The sequence below is a fragment of the Gouania willdenowi genome, chromosome 19, assembly GCF_900634775.1.
Source record: "Gouania willdenowi chromosome 19, fGouWil2.1, whole genome shotgun sequence".
In the NCBI taxonomy this organism is placed as follows: Eukaryota; Metazoa; Chordata; class Actinopteri; order Blenniiformes; family Gobiesocidae; genus Gouania; species Gouania willdenowi.
The window spans coordinates 21,576,697-21,597,250 of record NC_041062.1 but is presented as its reverse complement, the minus strand read 5'-3'; the positions used below and the strand labels follow the sequence as shown (position 1 = coordinate 21,597,250).

At 42.8% G+C, this 20,554-nt stretch overlaps 1 protein-coding gene across 6 annotated transcripts in view; it reads right to left on the bottom strand.

Annotated features, from left to right (window-relative positions):
* Positions 1-20,554, bottom strand: part of ryr2a (ryanodine receptor 2a (cardiac)) — a 187,219-nt gene that overhangs the window by 82,050 nt on the left and 84,615 nt on the right. For 3 of the 6 annotated variants that reach the window (XM_028475694.1, XM_028475696.1, XM_028475698.1), the window contains exons 40-58: positions 15,046-15,246; positions 14,821-14,926; positions 14,416-14,553; positions 13,988-14,115; positions 12,806-12,951; positions 12,617-12,731; positions 10,367-10,499; positions 9,883-9,986; positions 9,013-9,148; positions 8,753-8,939; positions 8,528-8,639; positions 7,119-7,239; positions 6,841-7,010; positions 4,988-5,208; positions 4,483-4,573; positions 1,715-1,855; positions 564-727; positions 346-424; positions 171-260 (exon numbers count right to left, since the gene is read on the bottom strand). In XM_028475694.1, the coding sequence (XP_028331495.1) occupies positions 171-260; positions 346-424; positions 564-727; positions 1,715-1,855; positions 4,483-4,573; positions 4,988-5,208; positions 6,841-7,010; positions 7,119-7,239; positions 8,528-8,639; positions 8,753-8,939; positions 9,013-9,148; positions 9,883-9,986; positions 10,367-10,499; positions 12,617-12,731; positions 12,806-12,951; positions 13,988-14,115; positions 14,416-14,553; positions 14,821-14,926; positions 15,046-15,246 (2,583 nt within the window). The remainder of the gene's footprint in view (positions 1-170; positions 261-345; positions 425-563; positions 728-1,714; positions 1,856-4,482; positions 4,574-4,987; positions 5,209-6,840; positions 7,011-7,118; positions 7,240-8,527; positions 8,640-8,752; positions 8,940-9,012; positions 9,149-9,882; positions 9,987-10,366; positions 10,500-12,616; positions 12,732-12,805; positions 12,952-13,987; positions 14,116-14,415; positions 14,554-14,820; positions 14,927-15,045; positions 15,247-20,554) is intronic. The other 3 variants (XM_028475700.1, XM_028475699.1, XM_028475697.1) reach the window with 2 other exon arrangements.

Below are 20,554 nucleotides of genomic sequence, written 5' to 3'. Positions count from 1 at the left end.
TTGCCGCTGCCCGGACCCCCCACCTCAAACAATGAGGTGAATGAATACACAGTGGGGAAACCTAGCCACAATTAGCAATACATTTAACAAAACCAATCTCGCTATGTCATAATGTGATTTTTATTTTAATTTTGACTTGCTTTTTGGATAGCCTTTCTTTATAAATGCACCTTTTCTGGGAGGCCTTTGTATGGCTTCAGTAAAGGGTGGCTCTTGCTGCTTTCACACATCTGTTCTCCATGTGACCACCCGCTGGCAAACTGAAAATAAAGAAGACATTGATGTGTCCTTATAATAGGATTAAATGGTAACAATGAAATATGGCACCAAACACGCCCACTTTACCTTTTCGAGACACCACTTCTCATGGATGTGCTCTGCATATTTGGTGATAAAATAATCCAGTTCATCTGGGACAGTCACACTGGTGAAGGCATTATCATAATCAGAAACAAACAAAAACCAGCTGAGCAAACATAACGGTGACTGCATCAGGTTAACATATAAACAGATGGATAGATGGTTAATCATTTATCATAATACGTATGAAACTATAAAAATACTTGGTGGTTTCTGCTGGCTGAGGGGTAAAGTTGCCTTCTGAGTCCATTGAGGACTGGTTCTCCATCATGGTCATATAGTTGGACTCCATATAGTCCGGAGGAAGAGCCCCTGCCACAGCACTGAGGCAAGGCAGTGCCAGTTTAAACAATTCCTGATCGTACTGCTACATAACAAAAACACAGACAGAGCAAACGTAGCAATACAAATGGAATATGATACATTTAATTCACTCATTTAGTTTCTTTAAAGAGTAACTAAACCCAAAACCCACTTTTTTCTGCTAAATACATGTATATTTAGATATTAAGTAGTGCTGGTTATTAATCCTAGTTCTACTCTTCACATTTTAGTAAAAGTATTTGAATTTTGCATATTTAGTTTTAAAATGTCAGCGTTACTGGCCTTTAAGTATTGAACGCTAGCTATTACCATTGAATTTTGCTATTGGCAGAGATGGATTCTTTAGATTCCCCTGCGTCATCAACTGTCACTGTTGGCCCCTCCTATAAAAGCTGAGAGGAGGGAGGAGGGTTTCCTCCAATCACAGCCCTCAGTGAGCATTGATTGACAGCCTCACTGAGGAAGTCCCCTGGTATGTGTTCCGTGTGAGGCAGCCCGCTGTAATGTTTTTGACTCTGTACTTCTATAAAGAGTAAATTCTGCACTAATCAGACAGTTCATCAAGCTATGTGTGTATTTACAAACGCATCGTGTGTATTCCCATCTGTCTCTGCGTGTGTGCGAGTGTGTGTACGTCTTATCGCTGTGTGCGTGAGGTAGTGGGAGAGCAGGGCTGTAGGGCTGTGTGTGAGCTTCACATCGTGATTGTGTGTGCCTGTGGTTGTAGTGACACATCTCAGCTGCGAACTCGCTATGTGTGTGTGCAGACACATCATTGTGTGCAACACCATCTGTCTCTGCGCACAGCGCTGACCGGCTGCCTGAGTGGGCGTGTCTTACTGCCACACCAGTAATCAAAGATTTTTTTGAATTTACCCCCTAATGATAGGTCAGCAGAAAGCAGGGGTTTAGTTACTCTTTAAATCCTCAAAAGCTGCTGTTTATCTCTAATCAAACCCACAGGTATTGTTGTTTGTTTCTGTACTGTAGAAGTCACTATCCAATAGTAAGATAAATAAAAAAAACTTACCTTGTGCGACAGAGCATCAAAAATTCCCCAAAATAGTTTCCGTGAAAGGTGAAGCTCTTCATCGGATGCTGCTCCGAAATGAGCCCAACCTCCAGCGAGGCAGTAATACTTCCAGCATCGTTCATAATGATTGGTCAACAGCTGAAGAGAGTGAAGAGCATGATTATCAGTCTGAGGAGAAACTGTACATGTTAAACATTTATTACAAAATCAATTTGTGTTTAGTGTACTCAAAAAATAAATATTTACACAAAAAATTATATAAGGACCAAGTAAAATCAAGTTTTCAGACATTTGTGTGAATTCATTAATCAGAATCAGAATCAGCTTTATTGACCAGGTACAGTTTAGAACAATACAAGGAATTTGACTTGGTAGTTGCAGTGAAAGAAGACACATCAACACACCGGAGCAGCAATTTGCGGCACCCACATATATAGGTGAAAAAGGGATCAACAACAGGAGGAGAGGAGGGGTGAGGGGAAAAAAACTGCCAGTTTGAAACTGATTTCCCTAAACAGAGAAAGCAGTGTGAAACCAGGAAAAAAACTGCCTCCGCAAACATAAATGTAAGCATGACACAGTCAAACAACTCGAGACAAGGCACGTGGGAAGGGTTGGGTGGGAGGTTGGCTGGGGGAGGGGGTCGGGTAGAAGAACAGCAGAATTCCAGCCGTTTGGGGACATGGGCGTGCTGCCAATGGGCGCTGCAACCACGCCTCCATGCAGCTGCGGAAGGGAGGTGGGGAAAGATGGCCGACGAGGCATTTGAAGTTGAAGACCTGTAGCTGTGCTGACAACAGCCAGATGACGTGTGGCAAAGTTCAGCATCAACAGTTCCAGGTGGGAATGTAAAGAAGCAGAGGGAGGGAGTAGGGGTAAGAGCCGCCGTCTGCAGAAACTTCCTGGTGATAAGAGATGAGACAACCTTGGCTTTAGCCTTGGCTGGCTGGGGAGCTGAAAGGGAGATAAGCAATGTGATTTGATACAGGCTATGTCAAATTTCAATAGCCTTCTGTCCTGGGTCTCTCTGCTGTAATCCAATGAGTGGCCTAACTACTACTTCCAAGCCGGGCCTCCATCTTTTCCTAATTGTTATCCATAACGCGTAGATGATCCAAAGGCAGCTCTTGCTTGCTTTTGATATCGATCAACACATGAGTCTGAGTGTTCAGAGCCCTGCTACATCCTTCAGAAATCACTGGCAGCTTTTCCAAAACAGTCGCCAGCGTAGTACGGACTTTTCGATAGATTAGGAAGCCACCAGCTCCGATCAGCAACATGCCTACTATCATTATTCCAATCATGTAGATGTCCTCCACGTCTTCCACGGAAAGGATGGACAAACACACAACTCGCCACTTGTTCCACGGGTCAAGTGTGTATCCAGCCGCAAATGTCCCGCTTGGACATGCGGGTTCACCACCCCCGGTTCTTTTCGTCAAAAAAATCTGATCGATAGCACTGAGAGACCAACTAATTAATTCCATTATTCCAGTTTTGGATGAGTTACAGAGAGAGGCTCTTGTTAGAATCACAGGACCAGACAAAGCAGCAGCAGGGAGAGATAAGAAAGGAAGGGAGGGAGAAACAGAGAGTGCGACTTTCCTCGTCGAGAGAAGCAAGAAGTTACAATGTAAACATTAAAAAAACACAAATTGAAGCATCTTCCTGTTTCGTTAGTTTATTAGTTTAACACACAATAAGGGATTACATAAAATTTAATTTGAAACATATCAAAAATGTGTCAGGAGAGGTCAAAAAGCCATCAGGGTTATACCTCACCTCTCTATAAGAGAGAAAAATTGAAAATAATAATCAAGATTTCAGTAAGAACACATTAAATGCATACATACATCCGCATACAGTATGTTCATCGTTGTGTAAGAATATTAGATAAAAAAATAATATCATAGTAAATTAATTGGTGAATTTAATTTGAAGTAGGTTCTAAATGATGATGATTAAAATAAAGGTAAGAACATGTATAATAAAACACATATATATGATGCATATTTATATCATAAACTGAATCAATGTTGACTTTTTAAAAAAGTGGAGCAGAAGCTTCTGTTGAATGAGAGAACAAAAGTTGCCAATCTCATAAAGCATTTTTGTAGAGAATAAGTAATTATGGATTTGACCAAATAACACAAACAAAAAAAAAAAATCACATACTGCAGCTTTAAGTCAGAAAACATTCACAGATATCTTTGTTTTCTTGACTTCGTGCATTGGGAGATTTTTATGTTGGAAGATTGAGCTTTCATGTTTCTTTGCTTTCATCATACCCTTTATGCAGACTAGTCACTGACTTCCTGCAGCGACAAAAATCCCTACACCACCGTGGTTTCCAATATGGATTGGTTTGGCCAGGTGATGAGCAGTGCCTTTTCTTTTCTGGGTATGACACCTGTTTTATTTTGGTTTAATCGGACCAGAATATTTGGTTTCTCCTGGTGGGCTTTTTGGCAAACTGAACGGGCTGCCATGTTAGTTAGATGTGGCTTTTACTACAGCTAGACTCCTTTCAGGTTGTAGAAGAATCTCGAGGAAGATCAATTGAAATCTGATGTTTACATGTCATTATTTTATAAAAAATGAACAATATCTGAAAAGATGTTTACTTAATCATTATGAGGTAATTTGTGTAGATTCCTTCAAAGAAAACCACACTCGATCAGTTTTACAATAAAATGTTTTCATACTTTGTGGTGTGAGGGTTGTTTAGTTGTGTTAGGCATTGGTCTTTTTGAAGAGGTGCTCACCTTCAGAGGCATCTTTGTGTGCTCATTGAGCAGAGGAACATCAAACACCAATCTCCTCAGAAGATGCTGCATCATCGAAGGCCTCAGTTTGCTGCAGGTTGTTAGGATTACAAAGCTTAGAAAGTCATTACAACTCAGGACGACTTAAAACAGGTACACTCTTGTAAAGTTATATTTCACTCAGAAGCTGAATGTTGTTATTGAATTTTCAAATACTGTGCATGCTGTGTGATGTCAGTGTCCCATGATAACAGATAATTATGTGTTTAACATATGAAGCGCAAAGTGAATGCAATAATTACAAGCACATATTTGCATGCAAATATGTGGTTGTAATTATTGCAATCACTGGTTTCTTTAGTCTTCCTCATATTGGACAACCACACCCTGGTTTATGCCAACTGTCGCTCATCTGTCTTCACATTGTGTTGATGCATGTTCTGTCTATATTTGCATTTAGAACCTTACAGTTTTCTACGATACCGTAGGACGATATTAGTCTTACCCACAAACAGCCAGCAAACATTCCTCAATGGCGTCCCTCTGGGCCTTGGTGAGGCAGCAGCCTTTGGATAGGCGGTAGACCGTGTGCAGGAGGGAGTCGATGAGTGAGGCGAACGGCTCGGTCTCCGCAAACAGTGGTGCACATTTGGTCACTAGAGGTAACACGGCTGTGCACAGGTACCTGTTAAGAGCCAGAGCCATGTCTGTGGCACTCAGAGCCGCCTAGCACAGACAGACAGACAGACAAAGGAGGCACTGTGTGTGATTCAGACGTACCATCTTGATCAATGAAGCAATAAAAGAGTGTGTTGTAATGTTAACTGACTGTAAGGCTTTGGCTGTATTCACAGAACATGGCTTAGGCTGAATGACACATGGTTTATGATCCCAAGGATTTTGCATAATTTGTTCAGGAATTGATAAAAAGCTCATTGGGAAAAACCTTTTCTGAGACTGGTTTTAAGTTGACTGATTTACAATAGGTTTAAGACATATTAAAAGGCTGCAGTTTTCTTTAAAACAGGGGATCTCATCTGGTCTCACCCTGGGACCCACATTTTGCCACGGTAATTAAATCACGACCCACTTTTTATTTGAAATAGCTGTTGAAAACATACACATGTATAATGTTTTTTAAAACATAAATCTATGTATTTTTCTTTGAAACAAACATTTTACAGCATGCTTGTCAAAAGAAAAGGTTATTTTAAAATAAAAGACAAGTCCAACATGAGAGACATTAAGTATTTGTTAATTTTTGACCAGCTGTCCACGACCCACTTTTGGGTCCCGACCCACCAGTTGATAATCATTGCTTTAAAATATCACCAAATGACACTGGGTATGAGTCATGGGCATGGTTTGTGCTATCTTAAAGAAAAAGTATTAAATAATTGCAAAATTCAACAATAACAGTACAAGAAAAGTGTTGAAGGATGTTGATGTGAAGTGTGTGGTACTCCAATGTACATCTTGAAACTTGCATATTATTGTAATCAAAAGCAAAAATGCATTCATTTTCAATTAGAGTATCATAAAAACTAAATTGACTTTTTAAATCGCTTCTTTACCCCAGGCTGGGGCAGACTGACAGAAGCTTGACTTCCAATTCGTGGTTATTGACCACCACCAACATTCATGCACATCTCATATCCATTCATAGTGGGCAATGAGGGTCAAGTGCCTTGCCCAAGGACACAGCAACAGTGACTTCAGTTATTGGACGAGCCAATTGACCACTGATTCACGTCTGCCTAATCTTTCATGTCCTATGGTTATAATTTTGTCAAGATCTTGTCTTTTTATTCATTTTTGTGATATGGACGTCACAATTACATTGGTTATGACACATATGTATTGATTGTGTGTTAGCATGTGCTAATTTGCAACATCTATCTATTTTTGATGTAATCCTGCAAAAAGACAGACAAACAAATAAATAAATAACACTGGTAAAAATATGGAATCCCCTCTCAGCAAATGGCAAGACTGGCTCGTTTAAAGAAAATTAAAGAGTAAATTCCTGTGTTTGGCATTTCTAGATGAACTTTGTTGGATTATTAATTTCTTTGTGCAGCAAAGAAGTCAGGTAATTTGATATTATTGTGATATTATTTTAGATTAATCCAACCATAAATCTATCAGTATTAATGCAAACAAAGCCACACACACATTCAGTCACTGGGCTGTGCAGTGTGAAGTCAAGGCAGTTTACCCGGAACACACCATCAACCCACCTCCTGGCTCTTTAATTGACCCACAAAAAATGTATGGGTCAATGACTAAGACAACTTTTCAGCACATCCAAGGATGAGAATCAAAAGAGCATTAAGAGTAACTAAAACACTGCCTTACTGTGTCCAGAGAGGCAGCGGCTCTCAGATCAGGTAGAAATCCAACTTCCAGGAGGTGGAACAGAAAAGTCTGATCTTCAATGCCATAGACGCGGTCCAGGAACAGAACCATAGCTGCTTTGTGGTCTGGACAGAACCCCGCCGACATGTCTGGCTCTACAACCAACCCATCTAGGCAATAAAAGGCACACAGAAAAAGAGGAGGAACAGTTACAACCCTCTGAATAAAAGTTCAAACAGTATAATTGTTTTTGTGAGAGTGTGACAGCCTCTGCTCACCTTTAGCCAGATTAGGCATCGAGAATGGAATGCTGATGACTCCCACCAGGTCTTCAATGGGAATGAGGGACCGCAAAATAGCTCTAATACGGATTGCTTCACCTTTCCCGGCATGAATCAGCTATGATAAAAGGAGGTGGTGTGTTTATTAGTGAGAGTCTCCAATTACAGGTCAGATACTTTCAACAACATATGTGTGACATCTTCCTCTGAGTTCTAATCCCTGTTTGTGTCTACTAGGGCGGTGCTGGTCCAATGGAGGAGATGAGGAGCACCTGGACTGGAGCGGTTAATGTGCAGCGCTGCACTCACTCTCTATTTCAATCAATGGCATTGATCTGTGTGTGTGCAAATTCTGACTAAATAAACCCATGTTTAAAGTGGAAGTACACCCCCAGGTTTTTGTTGATCTACCACTAGGGGGAAATTCAAAAAATGCCTCAATTATGGTTGTTGAGAGTACACGCCCAGTCACAGCAGCCCCGCCCCCACAGCGCTGCACAGTTCCACATGGAGCTGTCAATCAATGCTCACTGGAGGCTTTGAGAGGAAAAAATTAGTCCCGCCTCCCACCTTTTATAGGAGGGGTGGGGTCACCAGTGACGGTTAGTGACGTCACTGATCTAATCTAGGCCAATAGCCAAATGTAATTGCAACAGCCCATAGCCCATCATTTTACAACTAAAAACGCAAAATTTAATGACTAAAACTAAAATGTGAAGAGTGCAGGACTAGGATCAATAAACTACATTACTTCAAACTTAATCATATTTGTATTCAGTAGAAACGGTGTACTTACACTTTAAGACAATGACTGTGTCTGCCCTAAATCAAGCGACAACGTGAAGGCTTTGTCCAAATTCAATGCTCTGATGTCTGTGGACATTGATTCTGATCCCACCCTCTGAGGAAGTGTTGGAGGTCTTTGATAATAAACAGTTACAGATCATCTTTTGGTGCATGTGTTTGGAGATGGGCAGTGAAATACAAACATCAGAGCAGCTTTTAAAGAAGAGCTAATTAAACTTTGTTTGTTTACTGATACTAAGTTTCTGCATAGTCCTGAGTTGCCTGTTTCTTCTCCTGGTTTGACCTTTGAGCAAAAGAAGTCATTGTTGTTGCTCCAAAGAGAATCAGAAATGTGGTTTGTAATGGAGAAATATAAGTTGGTCTATAAGTCATAACAAGAAAAGAATCACTTGGAACGTCACCGTCTGCTTTTAGCAGAGAAGGGCTTAGTTTCCAGTCAAGGCACCTTCTGCTGTCACTCCTTTTCATTGAGGACCCAGATTTTTTTTTGCTGTTTAGGGTTTAGGGTTAGGATTACTAATTTCAGGTCAAAGTGAACTCCAGACAGTGTTCATGTGCGTGTGTGTGTGTGTGTGTCTGAGAGCGTGTGTGTCACTCACATGCATCTCTGGAGCACAGCGGCCCAGCAGGTCAATGAGAGCAGCATAAAAGGTCATGATGGCATTCCCCATGTGGATAGTATCATCCTCCTCTTCCTCAAGCATGCCACTGCTAGAAGACAATGTAAACTCATAGCATCAGTCATCTATGAAAACTAGGTCAGATTATTCCAACCAGCACTGAGCAGAGTACTTTTAAGATTAAGAGATCAATGGCCTTCTTACAGTGTCTTGCTACTTTCAGACGTTGGAGATGGACCGTCTCTTGAGGAATCCTGAGATATCTTAATAGCTTCCTCCATTGCTGCCAACAAGCCGTCACCTCCTTCCCCACGAAGGGCAGGGCCAAAACATTCAGGACGGCGTATAAGAAGCCTCACGACGACATTGGCATTTTCCTCAACACTTTCCCCTAGAAACCCAACAGGATCCATCATGTTTTATATGTTGAGATATCAAAACAAAAGTAAAACATGATATGTCACCATTGCAGAAAACGGCAAATCGTAAAAAGTCAAGGTAGCGCTCGCCCTCCACAGGGTTCCAGCCAATGTCTGGATATCCTTTATGGACCAGCATTACACAGCTCTGAAGCCCACAGCCAGCCAGGTACTTCACTACCTGCACAGGAGAAACACGTCATCCAAACATTTGTATTTAGTTCTCTCTTATAAATATCTATCTCGAATCAAAAATAATCTTAAATCCATAAGGTACTGTAGAGTCACATGTTCCCACTGTAATTATGGGTTTGTATGTTGTTGTTTTATTCAATAATCTTCCCTTTAATCTGCAAATGTTAATTTTAGAAGATGGCCGATATCTAAAGCCCATTTTGGAAGCTGATATTTGAGGTCGATATACTTTTTTTTTTAAAGCACATTGATTATGAAAGACAATTGAAACACTCATATGATATAAATGTATATATTAGAAATTAAGTTAAATACATCAATAGAACTCTTAACATTTATTGAACTTTAAATATACCCGTACACAACCAAGTAAAATAAAAATCCTTAAACTATTAAGGATATAATAGGACAAGGATATTTGATCAGTCACTATTATATTATATCCTTATCCTATTATATCGGCTTTTTATTTGTAAGCCTATTTGCTTCTACCTTTCCCATGCACATGCTATTTTTATTATTATTTATGTTCTTTCTTTTTTCCTTTAATGGCTACTCTAAAGTGCTAAATAAATTAAATGAATGAATGAATGAATGAACTAACAAACAAAATAAATATATATATTGAAAAAAGTCCATATATCAGCCTGATATAACGGTCGACCTTTAATTAAATAGTTTGAAGCTCACAGTAGAACAGTTCTACTGTTTCAACCTCACCTTCTCCAGGTCCGGCTCTCTTAAAGCCAGGGCCAGCTCATTATTGTCCATGACTGATGCTGCAGCTACATCCAGAGGCGTAGATCCTCGCATGGCTGGAGATGCTAAAGAGTGAGAAATTAGAGGACAATCAATTCTTGTTTATTGTTATTTGTCATTACATCATATAGTTTTAGGTTTTTTCCCCCAATATATCTATTTACTTTTATATAGTTGAACAGAAGCAACAACAATACACATCAAAACAATGCAATCAATCAAAAAACAAAAAAATTCAAATAAACACAAACACAAAAAGGAGAAGAGCAATGAAAATAGCTTATATCCAAGCATACTATATACACAAAAACGCCCCCCGCCCCGTGTCTTTTCAAATGTATCCTGTTTCCCTTTCATTATGTAGATACTTTTCTCTAAAGGGAAAGTCAATAACATTTGCCTGATCCAATGTGTAATGTTTAGACTTTCCTTTGAGAGTTCTCACCGAGGCCGACGCTGCTGTTCTCTAACAGGTAGCTCAGGTGGTCAAACATGGCTTTCTGATTTTGACGGCTGATTCGACAAAAGTAGCAGAGAAAACGGCAACAGTTGGCCACCATTTTAGGGAAGGTGATCTCCTGTACACAAGAAATATAAATGAACAAAAAACTGGGAATCATGTTGCTTTTAGCATATATTTATAAGAAGTGATTAAAAAAGAAGAAAGAAAGATGCTGTTATCCACCCAGTAATAGGACTAATAATTATCATACTTCCTTAATCATTTCAAAACACATCCAAGCACAGGTATTACTAAAAATGATTATTTGGAAACAAAACTGTAACAAACAGAAAAGTCTGAAATGCTCTTAAGTCAGCCTAATGAATACACTTGGTTTTTGATGCTGTTGCTTCAACAGTGAGTTGGATTAATAAAGTACCTTAATACCTGCTGACCTACAATGTATTTACCTAACAACGGCCCCCAGTGTTTATAGAACGTGGTCAGAAAAGAGGAAACATCAGAACACCATCTCACACGGACACGTGACACCATCACAAAAATATTTTTGTGCATGCTGAGATTATTTCCAAATGTTTTGGTGCTGCTAGATACGAGTTTCAGACTCATGTTTGAAGAAGTTGTTTTGGAAGTTACTTCATGCAATTACATCTTATTAAATCTAAGCATGTGCGATATAGAAGAACAGCAATATAAAATCAAAGGTGCACAAATTAAAGTATTCAAGAACATGAAGGGGCAAGATTACATTTGACCTGCTTGCTTCCCATAGTAGCTTACACGCTGCAGTGTTTACAAGCTGGTGGACAACGTAGAGATAGTGGATATTCTCTCGGCTGAAACAGCGAGCGGGCAAACACTGCAGTCAGCACACATTTGTCTGGAAACAGACCAAAGTGTCCGTGGAGCGGCCGTATTTCAACACATCTGAGCTCCAAAGCCTCTTCCAAGCAGAGATTGAGACGGATCATGTAGTAAAAATGCTAAAGGTCACTAAAGTTTTAGGGGTATTAAAATGTCACGTCATGCACTAATAAAGGGTACAAACCCCAGGGAATCAGACTGCGCATCACAATGCACCCATAATCCATTTATATTTTTATCTGATGTATATCTAATGTAGGGGGATCACAGAAGGGGAGCAAATAAATGAGAGGGGGATATGCAAATAAATTAATGCAGTGGACGCAATGTAATTAATCAAATCTGGAACTGTCTGCGCCGAAAATAGTACGACAGAGGCAGGTGCAGACTCACACATAGAGATCATAGCTGCAGTGAACGTTGACACAATACACAGTGGAAAAGGGCTGCAGTTAACCTTTCTAGTATAACAAAATAATCTAAATAAACAAATAGTCAATATTAACTGCCACTGAAAGAAAATGCAGAGGAAGTATAGTGTGTGTGAGGGAGAGAAACAGTTGGAGTTCGGTGTGGCTGAGGTGCAGAGAGGATGCTGTGCCAGGAGCTCCATGGATGTCCCTCCAGACACCCCTAAGCTGTGTCTATGCTCCTCTCCATTTTTTGTGTTGCGTTGATGGCAAGGAGTGTCAGGCCAGAATCAGCTGACAAGCTGCATAATTTATGCAGTGATGGAACAAGGTTTGGACAAAGCACTACTCAGGGCAGCTCACAGACCTGCTGGATGATTTTCAGTAAATCATCTTTAAGTGCAGCAGACTGATTAACTGTTGCTGCAATAACTCTGATCAATGGCATCAACAGATTATTGATCTGTCCAAAGCTGCCTGTTTTCCATGGATTGATAAAAGCAAAGTTACAATAACTGACGGAGCAGACACATTAAATTAGGGGGGCAAAAATATCATTAGGTTTGAAAGTTTATCAAACAACACTTGTATTTGTTTATTTTGTTTTCTACATTATTGAATATTTGTGCAGCAGACAGAGAAGTCCACCGGCCTCCAATTTAACGTCGTCAAATGTAATTTTGTGCTTTTGTTCACTCACCTCTCCACGTTGAATGAGCAAAATGTTCATTTAAATAGGGCGGTCTCAACTATGTCTACAACCTCACCTATTTGTGCCACAATGTTAGTGAATTCCCCACAGGTGAGCTAACCAAAGGTTTCAAGGACGCACATAGTTTGCTACCCTTTATTTTTTATCTTAGTGAACCCGCCCCTATGTTCCTCTAAAACCAGCTCAGAGTCACAAAATTAGCATCTTAACATGTTGTGCAATGCAAAATACCCTGAATGTACACACCTTGGAGTTTCCTCCACTGAGAACGTTGACCATGACCTCCATGACCGTCTCATGCATCCCTAGAGCTCTCATCAGGTTGGGATGTTGGTAGAACACCTTGTTGTTCATGATGTCACTGCAAATTTAAGGATTTATGTTATGAATGGACCTAGTTTGAAGCAGAAGCAACACTAAGGAGTGTGTTTATACCCCAGCCCTCTGATCATTAGCTTCTCCTCCTCTCGCCCCATGCGAACACTCAGCAAGGAGCGGATCTGACCCAGAGCAGCCAGCAGGTTGATGGTGTCCTCGATCGAAACGGAGTTTATGGTGTACGTCTTGGGAAGAGCTCGTACCTAGACGGAGAAGGACACACCTGTTTGGGTTCATTTAATCTATTAACTGTTCTCTAAACATCTTAAGCTTTGACTTTTTTCACATAATAAATTGTCAGTGTAACAAAAACTAGTGTGGAAAAAGTTTAACTTAGCAGCTTAAATTGGACATTTAAAAATCAATTAATCTGGAAGGTTTTGGGTGACTTAAAAAAAACCATTTAGAATAGTGAGCAACAATAATATTTTGGTAATTTAAAACAACCTGTGTACTGTTCAGTCTTTGGTTATTCCGTTTTAAAAACCAAACCAAAACAAAAAATAAATGGTGTGGTTTTGTTTTACTGACAACAGAAATACAAAAAAATCAAAAACCAGACAAGCAGCGTTTTTCTGTTTTAAAATGAAATCTTCTGATATTTGGAGTTTTAAGTGAAACTAGGATGATGAACTGGTGAATTAAAACGTTATAAATACATACATTTAAAAAAAAAAAAGCGTTAAAATGGATGTTACGTAAAGCATACGTAAAGGAACCTGAGGTGGTGTAATGAATCTACTGGTGCTCCTCATTTCTTGTGATCAACTTGTGTGTTGACGGCTGCTGTTAGTGGCTGGCGGTATTAAAAAATGCAAAATAAATATTTTTACTGCCCTCAAAAAAGATGTAATTGTTTTTGCAAAATAAATATTTTAGATTTTTATATATATATAAATCTGAAACAGACCTAGTGTGTGCATAGGTGCAGCAGTTCTGGTCCTGTTCATCGTTTTGCCATTAATAATTTCATGTTAAAACAGAAAAACACTGCTTATCTAGTTTTTGATTTTTCTGTATTTCTGTTTTGGTTTTAAGTCAGTAAACCAAAATAACCACACCATTTATTTGTTATTTTGATTTGATTTTAGAATGTAATCACCAAAGAACGAACAGTTCACGGATTTAAAACCATCAATCCTTTTTTTCAAAACCTGCCAATAATGTTTAATACATGCACACAACAAGCAAATGTGCTTCCTGTGGTAATATGATGACCTTTGAGGCACACACACACACCTGTCCTCCAATGCCATCATACTGTCGGTGCAGCAGGACAAACATGGCTCTGACCAGCTCTGGATCTTCTATAACGGACTCCTGAGCCCAGCGCACCATTGTATCAGAAATCAACTGCTGCAACGTACCTGCAAAGACACACGCCTTGTAGATTAGCCTCAGGTACTGTATATCGACAGAATAGCCTATTTTTAATGATACGCATTCTAAAGTACAACATCTGAACTAGAACTAAACCTGCTGATCTAAGGATATAGATAAACTATTACTGTAGGTATTTATACATGATGAATTTGCATTATTTTGGTTCCAACCAATATACAGCATGTGCTCCTTCCTCAATTTATATTTGAGTCCCTGGACTTCACAAAAAGTTACAAATAATCCCACTAGAAACAAACTCTATGGGTTTCTTCCAAATGACTTACTGGGTTCTCTGTCTTTTGTCTCTTTGGGTAGGTTTGCCATCCTTTTCTTCAAATATGAAACTTTCTCCACCAGTGACATGAGTCGACCTCGTATGGTAAAGTCACTGTCACTGTCCGTCCCCCTTTCCTCATCCAACTCTGAGGAATTCACAAAGGAGAAGTTTAGTACTAAAATCTTGTATAAAATTATTAGTTTCTACCTTCTACCTTGACATAATAATGGACCTTATATTACCTCCTATTTATACTCAAGCGTCTGAAGGATGTGTTAAAAAAAAAAAGTTTAAAGCGTCCAATTAATTCTAAATTGTTTCAGTTGTTCTTATAACTTGTATCCAGAATCATTCTAATTAAATCTCTGTTCCTTGTGTTTGCTACAAGTGGTTCATTGGGCTTTAAACAGACCACAGTGTCTCATCAGATCGTCATGGAAGTCCAAAAGTTGTTCTCTGATTATTTCAGGACATGGGCAGTCCAGCTTCCCATCCTTAAAATTCAGCAGCATGTTGATCTGTAAATACGCAGAGCACAATCTTAACATAAAATATCCTCACAACAGAGAGCCCACCCTCCTGCTTCCAATTGGATAATTTCACGCTCGTTGTTGTCTGTTCGTATCCACTTCCTTACCTGTTCCTGGGGAGGTGACCTGAATTCTTTTGTCTTTTTGGCCGTGAGCGCCGCAGACATATTGAGAGCCAGCATCACTTCATTGTAGCGGAAACGCTGGTTCTCTTGGAGACGGGCTACAAAGTCATCAGAGAAGGCCACCACTGCCTCAATGCGGTGACGTAGCTGGCAGTCACACAAGTACTGCAGGACACGGCACATCTATGCAGAAATACACAGATGACAAACGAGTAAACATGCTCCGTAGAAGACATGCATGTCACTGTAATACACAAAGAAAACATTTTAAACCAGTCCTTTACTATTTCTACAAATGTTTCATCATATGTTCCAATTGTACATATTAGGAGATCTGTGGTTACATTAATACCTTAAATGGAAGCATCGTCTGGGTTAATGAATTGTACCAGATCTTAGGGGTCTATTCTCCTGTCTGGATTAAAGCGTTTTTTTTTTGCGCTCCCGCAGTTACGCGCTTCTCTCCTACGCGTATTCTCCTTCATTGAAATCCGTGAAAATGATAAAGTTCACTTTTAATTTGAAACGCCTCAATTGATAAACAATGTAACAGGTTGATTTGATCAGATTATTGCAGTGTGACTGAGTCACAGTTAAAATATCTCTCCTTGATCACCATCATCATCATCATTGCTGTAAAGCGTAACCGAGTTAGATGCGCTGGAGATATGAGGAAATAATACGGCCGCAGAGTCCTGCGTTAATACAGAGGGATGTTTGCAGTGAAACAGAACTATTGGCTTCCATAATACACAGTTCTATTTCATCCCTGCTTTAAGCACTGCATATTCCCCTTCGAGCATGCGCAGTGCGAGTATGTATACCAACAATGTCACCCGTGACCCCTGGATGACCCAGAGGAAGTTTATATCTTCAGGTATCATTCCAGGGCACTTTCCTTTTTTTCTTCTCGTGCGCAGTTTGCTGGAATATTGTTCATACAGCTGCCGTTGCTAGTAGCTCCGTGACCGTGGAAGGTCGGAGCAGCATGCAATCGTCCTCCAGGAGCTGCGACGGTGAGTGTTGGATAGCGGTAGCTTCAGCCATTAGCAACCTCTGTTGGCACAGCCCCCTTACGACACATGCTGACGAGGTAAGTAGCATCTTATTCGGCAGATCAACGATTTGTCTTAAGAAAAATAAAACAAAAGACAGACTGTCGGTGACGGCTGCGTTTGCGCAGCCTACTCCCAAAGTTTAAGTTAGCTGACTTTGTTTGTTTGCTGGTGGGTCGTGTGCGCACACCCGGAGCCCAGCGTGGATTTGTTTACATTAGCTTCACCGGCTTCACCGGCTGTAAGCTTCATCTTCTGGTACGGTGGTTGTTTTTTGTTTAGTATATTTGGGCCTCCCTTCCCCAATATATGGTCTCTATACTTGCCCAAGCTACGGCGTTTACGCTCAGGCTGACCCGAGGAGTGCAGGGTGAAACGAGACAGGAGGCGTACGCGCCCCCTCCCTCTGTTGAGCTAGAATACCTGTGTTGAAATTAGGTTATCATCTAAAGTCGAGCAGCTGTCTGCTGAATTGGCTCAGATGTGATCTCTCCCCCAATGCTGCCCGAGGAAGATACACTCTCTTTGGCGGCTTCGGAAAGCCATTTCTGTGATTATGGGGAGAATTTGGATGTCGGATCCCAGATGTCTGAGCAGGGCTCCCACTCCTCAGGTCAGAGTTCAGGGGCCGAGGTGTAAGACAATTCCATGCGCGCTGTCATGCGCCTGGCTCTACAGCGGCTGCACACAGCTGTCCCACAGCAGGCAGATGCGGCACCTGCAAGCGCCTTCTTCAGGCGCAGGCCTGCCCCCACAGCCTTCGCTATTCCACATTCAGAGGACTATCTGAAGGAGTTATAGTCCTGTTGGAGGGACAGTAAGGCTTGCTCCCATCTCTCAGCAGATGGGCGGACCCTGGCAGCCATGCATAATGCCCATCGAGCCTGCCATTGCTTCTCTTATTGTGACCCCGGACCCCAGTGTACATGCCGATGCGGTCACCTTTTACGATGCCTCATTGGAGGCTTTTGGGCTCATGTCTAGAGAGCTTGGGCATATAATGTCCATCTCGGTCCAAGCTCGTCGTCAGGTTTGGCTGTCCCAGTCGAACTTAACGGAGGCAGCCAGGAGAATGCTGCGCAGCCTTTCGGTCGAACCCGGGGAGATATTTGGTCCAGCAGCCCAGGAAGCGCTGGAATGAACCATCCAGGCGGGGCAAACCGGGCAGCAGCTTTCCGGATGCCTCCTCCTGATAGACCCCCGGCTGGCAGGCTTAGGGGCCCCCCGGCTGGTTTTCAATTCCGCCGCCCGCCTCCCACATCCGGCCAGGTCAGAATGACATCCATCAGCGACCCGGCAAAGGCTCTCGCATTAGACCCGGAGCTGTCCGCCCTCCTGACCAAAGGCGCCATAGAGCCTGTAGACCCTCAGTCAGGTCATGGAGGGTTCTACTTGACCTATTTTCTAGTGGCGAAAAAGACAGGCAAATTCCGCCCAATCCTTGACCTCAGAGGGTTGAACGAATTTATGAAGGTCATACCTTTTCACATGCTGACCACAGCAGATGTCCTCAGAACAGTGGCTCATGGGGACTGGTTCACATCGATAGACCTCAAGGACGTGTACTTTCACGTCCCAATTGCTCAGCAACACAGGCATTTTCTGCGCTTCGCATACCGCGGCCGCCGCTGGCAGTTGAGGGTGCTGCCCTTCAGCCTCTCTCTCTCCCCAAGGGTCTTCACGAGGTGTGTGTCTGCAGCCCTAGCACCTCTACAGTCTCAGGGCTTAAAGGTTCTCCCATACCTAGACGACTGGCTGATCTGTGCTCCATCCCGGGCCCACGCGTCACAAGACACAGAGCGTCTCCTGTCTCATGTGGCTCGACTTGGACTCAAGGTGAATGTAGAAAAGAGTTGCCTGGTGCCATCCCAGGTCACAACTTTCATTGGGGTTTTACTGAACAGTGTAACAATGACAGCAAAACCCTCCCCCTACCGTGTAGACGATATTTTTCGCGAGCTCGCCTTATTCAGGGAGGGCCGCTGGCTGACCTATGTCTCTTTCCTCTGTCTTTTAGGCAAGCTAACGTCAGTCTCGGGGGTAGTTCCTCTGGGCTTGTTGTCGTTGCGCCCGCTGTAGAGGTGGCCGAACAGCTTTCACTTGGATGCCAAGCAGCAGGAAGCTCAAGGTCTCACAACAGTGTCTTTGTGCCCTGGCTCCGTGGAGGGAGAGGGCTTCCTTGCTCAGAGGCGTTCCTATAGGCTCTGTTCCATCTCGCAGGGATGGGGTGCAGTGTGGCAGAGAAGGACAGCCCATTGGCGTAGGCCTGTGGAAGACCGAGGTGCACACATCAATGTGTTTGTGCTGCGTGTGGTTCACCTAGCTTTCAGGCACTTCTTGCCACATCTGAGGGACAAGCATTTCCTTGTGCGGTCGGACAACACGTCAACAGTGTATCACATAAACCATCAGAGCAGTATCAAGTCTGCACGGCTGCTGGAAGTGGCAAAGGAGCTCCTCACATGGGCAGCCCCCCGCTTGATCAGCATACGAGCGATGCATATACCGGGAGAGCAGAACCACTTGGCAGACTTCCTCTCCCGTCGAAAACCTCCGTCAGGGGAGTGGCACCTCCACCCGGAGGTAACAAACATTATATGGAGCGTATTTGGCAGGGCAGAGGTGGACCTCTTCGCTTCGGAGCGGTCGACCCACTGTCCTCTGTGGTTCCCCTTGGCCGAGACAACCAGTCCTCTAGGCCAGGACGCATTGGCTCATCCCTGGCCGAATGGCCTCTTGTATGCCTTCCCTCCGTTTCCTCTGATTCAGCTGGTACTCCACAGGGTCCTTCAGGAGGGCCACAGGATCCTGCTTGTAGCTCCCTTCTGGCCAGGAAAGAGCTGGTTCCCGCTGCTGCACAGCCTCTGTCACGGCGCACCGTGGCGCCTTCCCGACAGGAGGGATCTCCCTTAAGACTTCTGGCCATTTCCTCCGCAAAGCGTGTCAGTGAGCTGCACGCCCTGTCAATCAGCAACACATGTCTGAAGTGACATTCGGACGGCTCGGGAGTCACTCTGTGGCCGAACACAGCTTTTCTCCCTAAGGTGCTGTCCCGCGTTCACCTCAACCAGCCCATTCGGCTGGCACGGTTCAACCCTTCTTCCGTGGAGCCAGGGGTCCAGTCTGACATGTTGTGCACAGTGCGCGCCCTGAGAGCCTACATTGCAGCTACTGTAGGTTTTCGGGGGTCTGATCAGCTCTTTCTCTGTTATGGTGGCCCAAACAGGGGTGGTGCTGTCTCCAAACAGCGCCTGTCCCACTGGATTGTCGATGTGATTGCCCATGCATATCGGGCAAGTAACCATCTCTCCCGTCTGGTGTACGGTGCCACTCTACCAGGAGTGTTGTTACGTCAGTGCTTAAAGCACTGCCTCTGGCGGTCAGCAGGGATGAAATAGAACGAAGAGTTACGAATGTAACTATGGTTCTATGAATCCCGAATGACCACCAGAGCTCTTTGTCACTCGTGTATCCTCGTGTGCTCGCGAGAAGATTCTGTAGGAAAGTGCCCTGGAGTGATACCTGAAGATATAAACTTCCTCCGGGTCATCCAGGGGTCATGGGTGACATTGTTGGTATACATACTCGTACTGCGCATGCGCGAAGGGGAATATTCAGTGCTTACAGCACCGCCTCTGGGGATCATTCGGGATTTACAGAACCATAGTTACATTCGTAACTCTTCGTTTTAAATATAAATTGTTTAAAGCGACCTGATCTGTCAGAGTTTTAATTAATTACACAGCAGCAGCTGAGTGATCACAGCTGCTGCTGCTCAACGCACGGGTCCGTGTGGCTTCAAATGTAACTATGTCCATATTTCTAGTGCAATATAATGTTTCACTTTATTGGGGCGCTGCACTTATTCCAGGGAGAATGCGGAGAATGCGTGTAAAGCCAGATTTGAATGGGAACACCCACATTTCAGGACTGCTCCACCCACAGTGCGTAACTGGGATGAAGGCGCGCAGCGACTGACTTAAGTACAGGGGGAGAATAGCACACAGCCAAAAACAGCGCCGCTGCGCGGCTTTTTGGACTTACGCACATGGGAAAATAGAGCCCTGAGTGAGCAGCCCATTGACTCATTATGATAAAGGGATCCTCCACAAATACCCTAAAATCTTTTAAATATACTTATTGGAAGATATATTGGGCGGACTGGCAGCCCTTCTATCCTCAGGATTTCTGTCTCCAATTGTCCTTTATTACTCGCTAGCTTCGCCATCAGAGTGCACTGTTTAAGGGAGAGTAAAGGCCCCTTAGGAAAGCTCTTCTTCTCTGCTTCATTGTCTACTACGCACGCAGGCACCGCACGCACGCAGGCACTGCACGCACGCAGGCATCGCATGCACGCACGCAACAACGGGGACGGCGTCTCTGAAGGTCCATTTATAGAAATGTAAACAAAGGATAAAATAAAGCTTCACCAATTA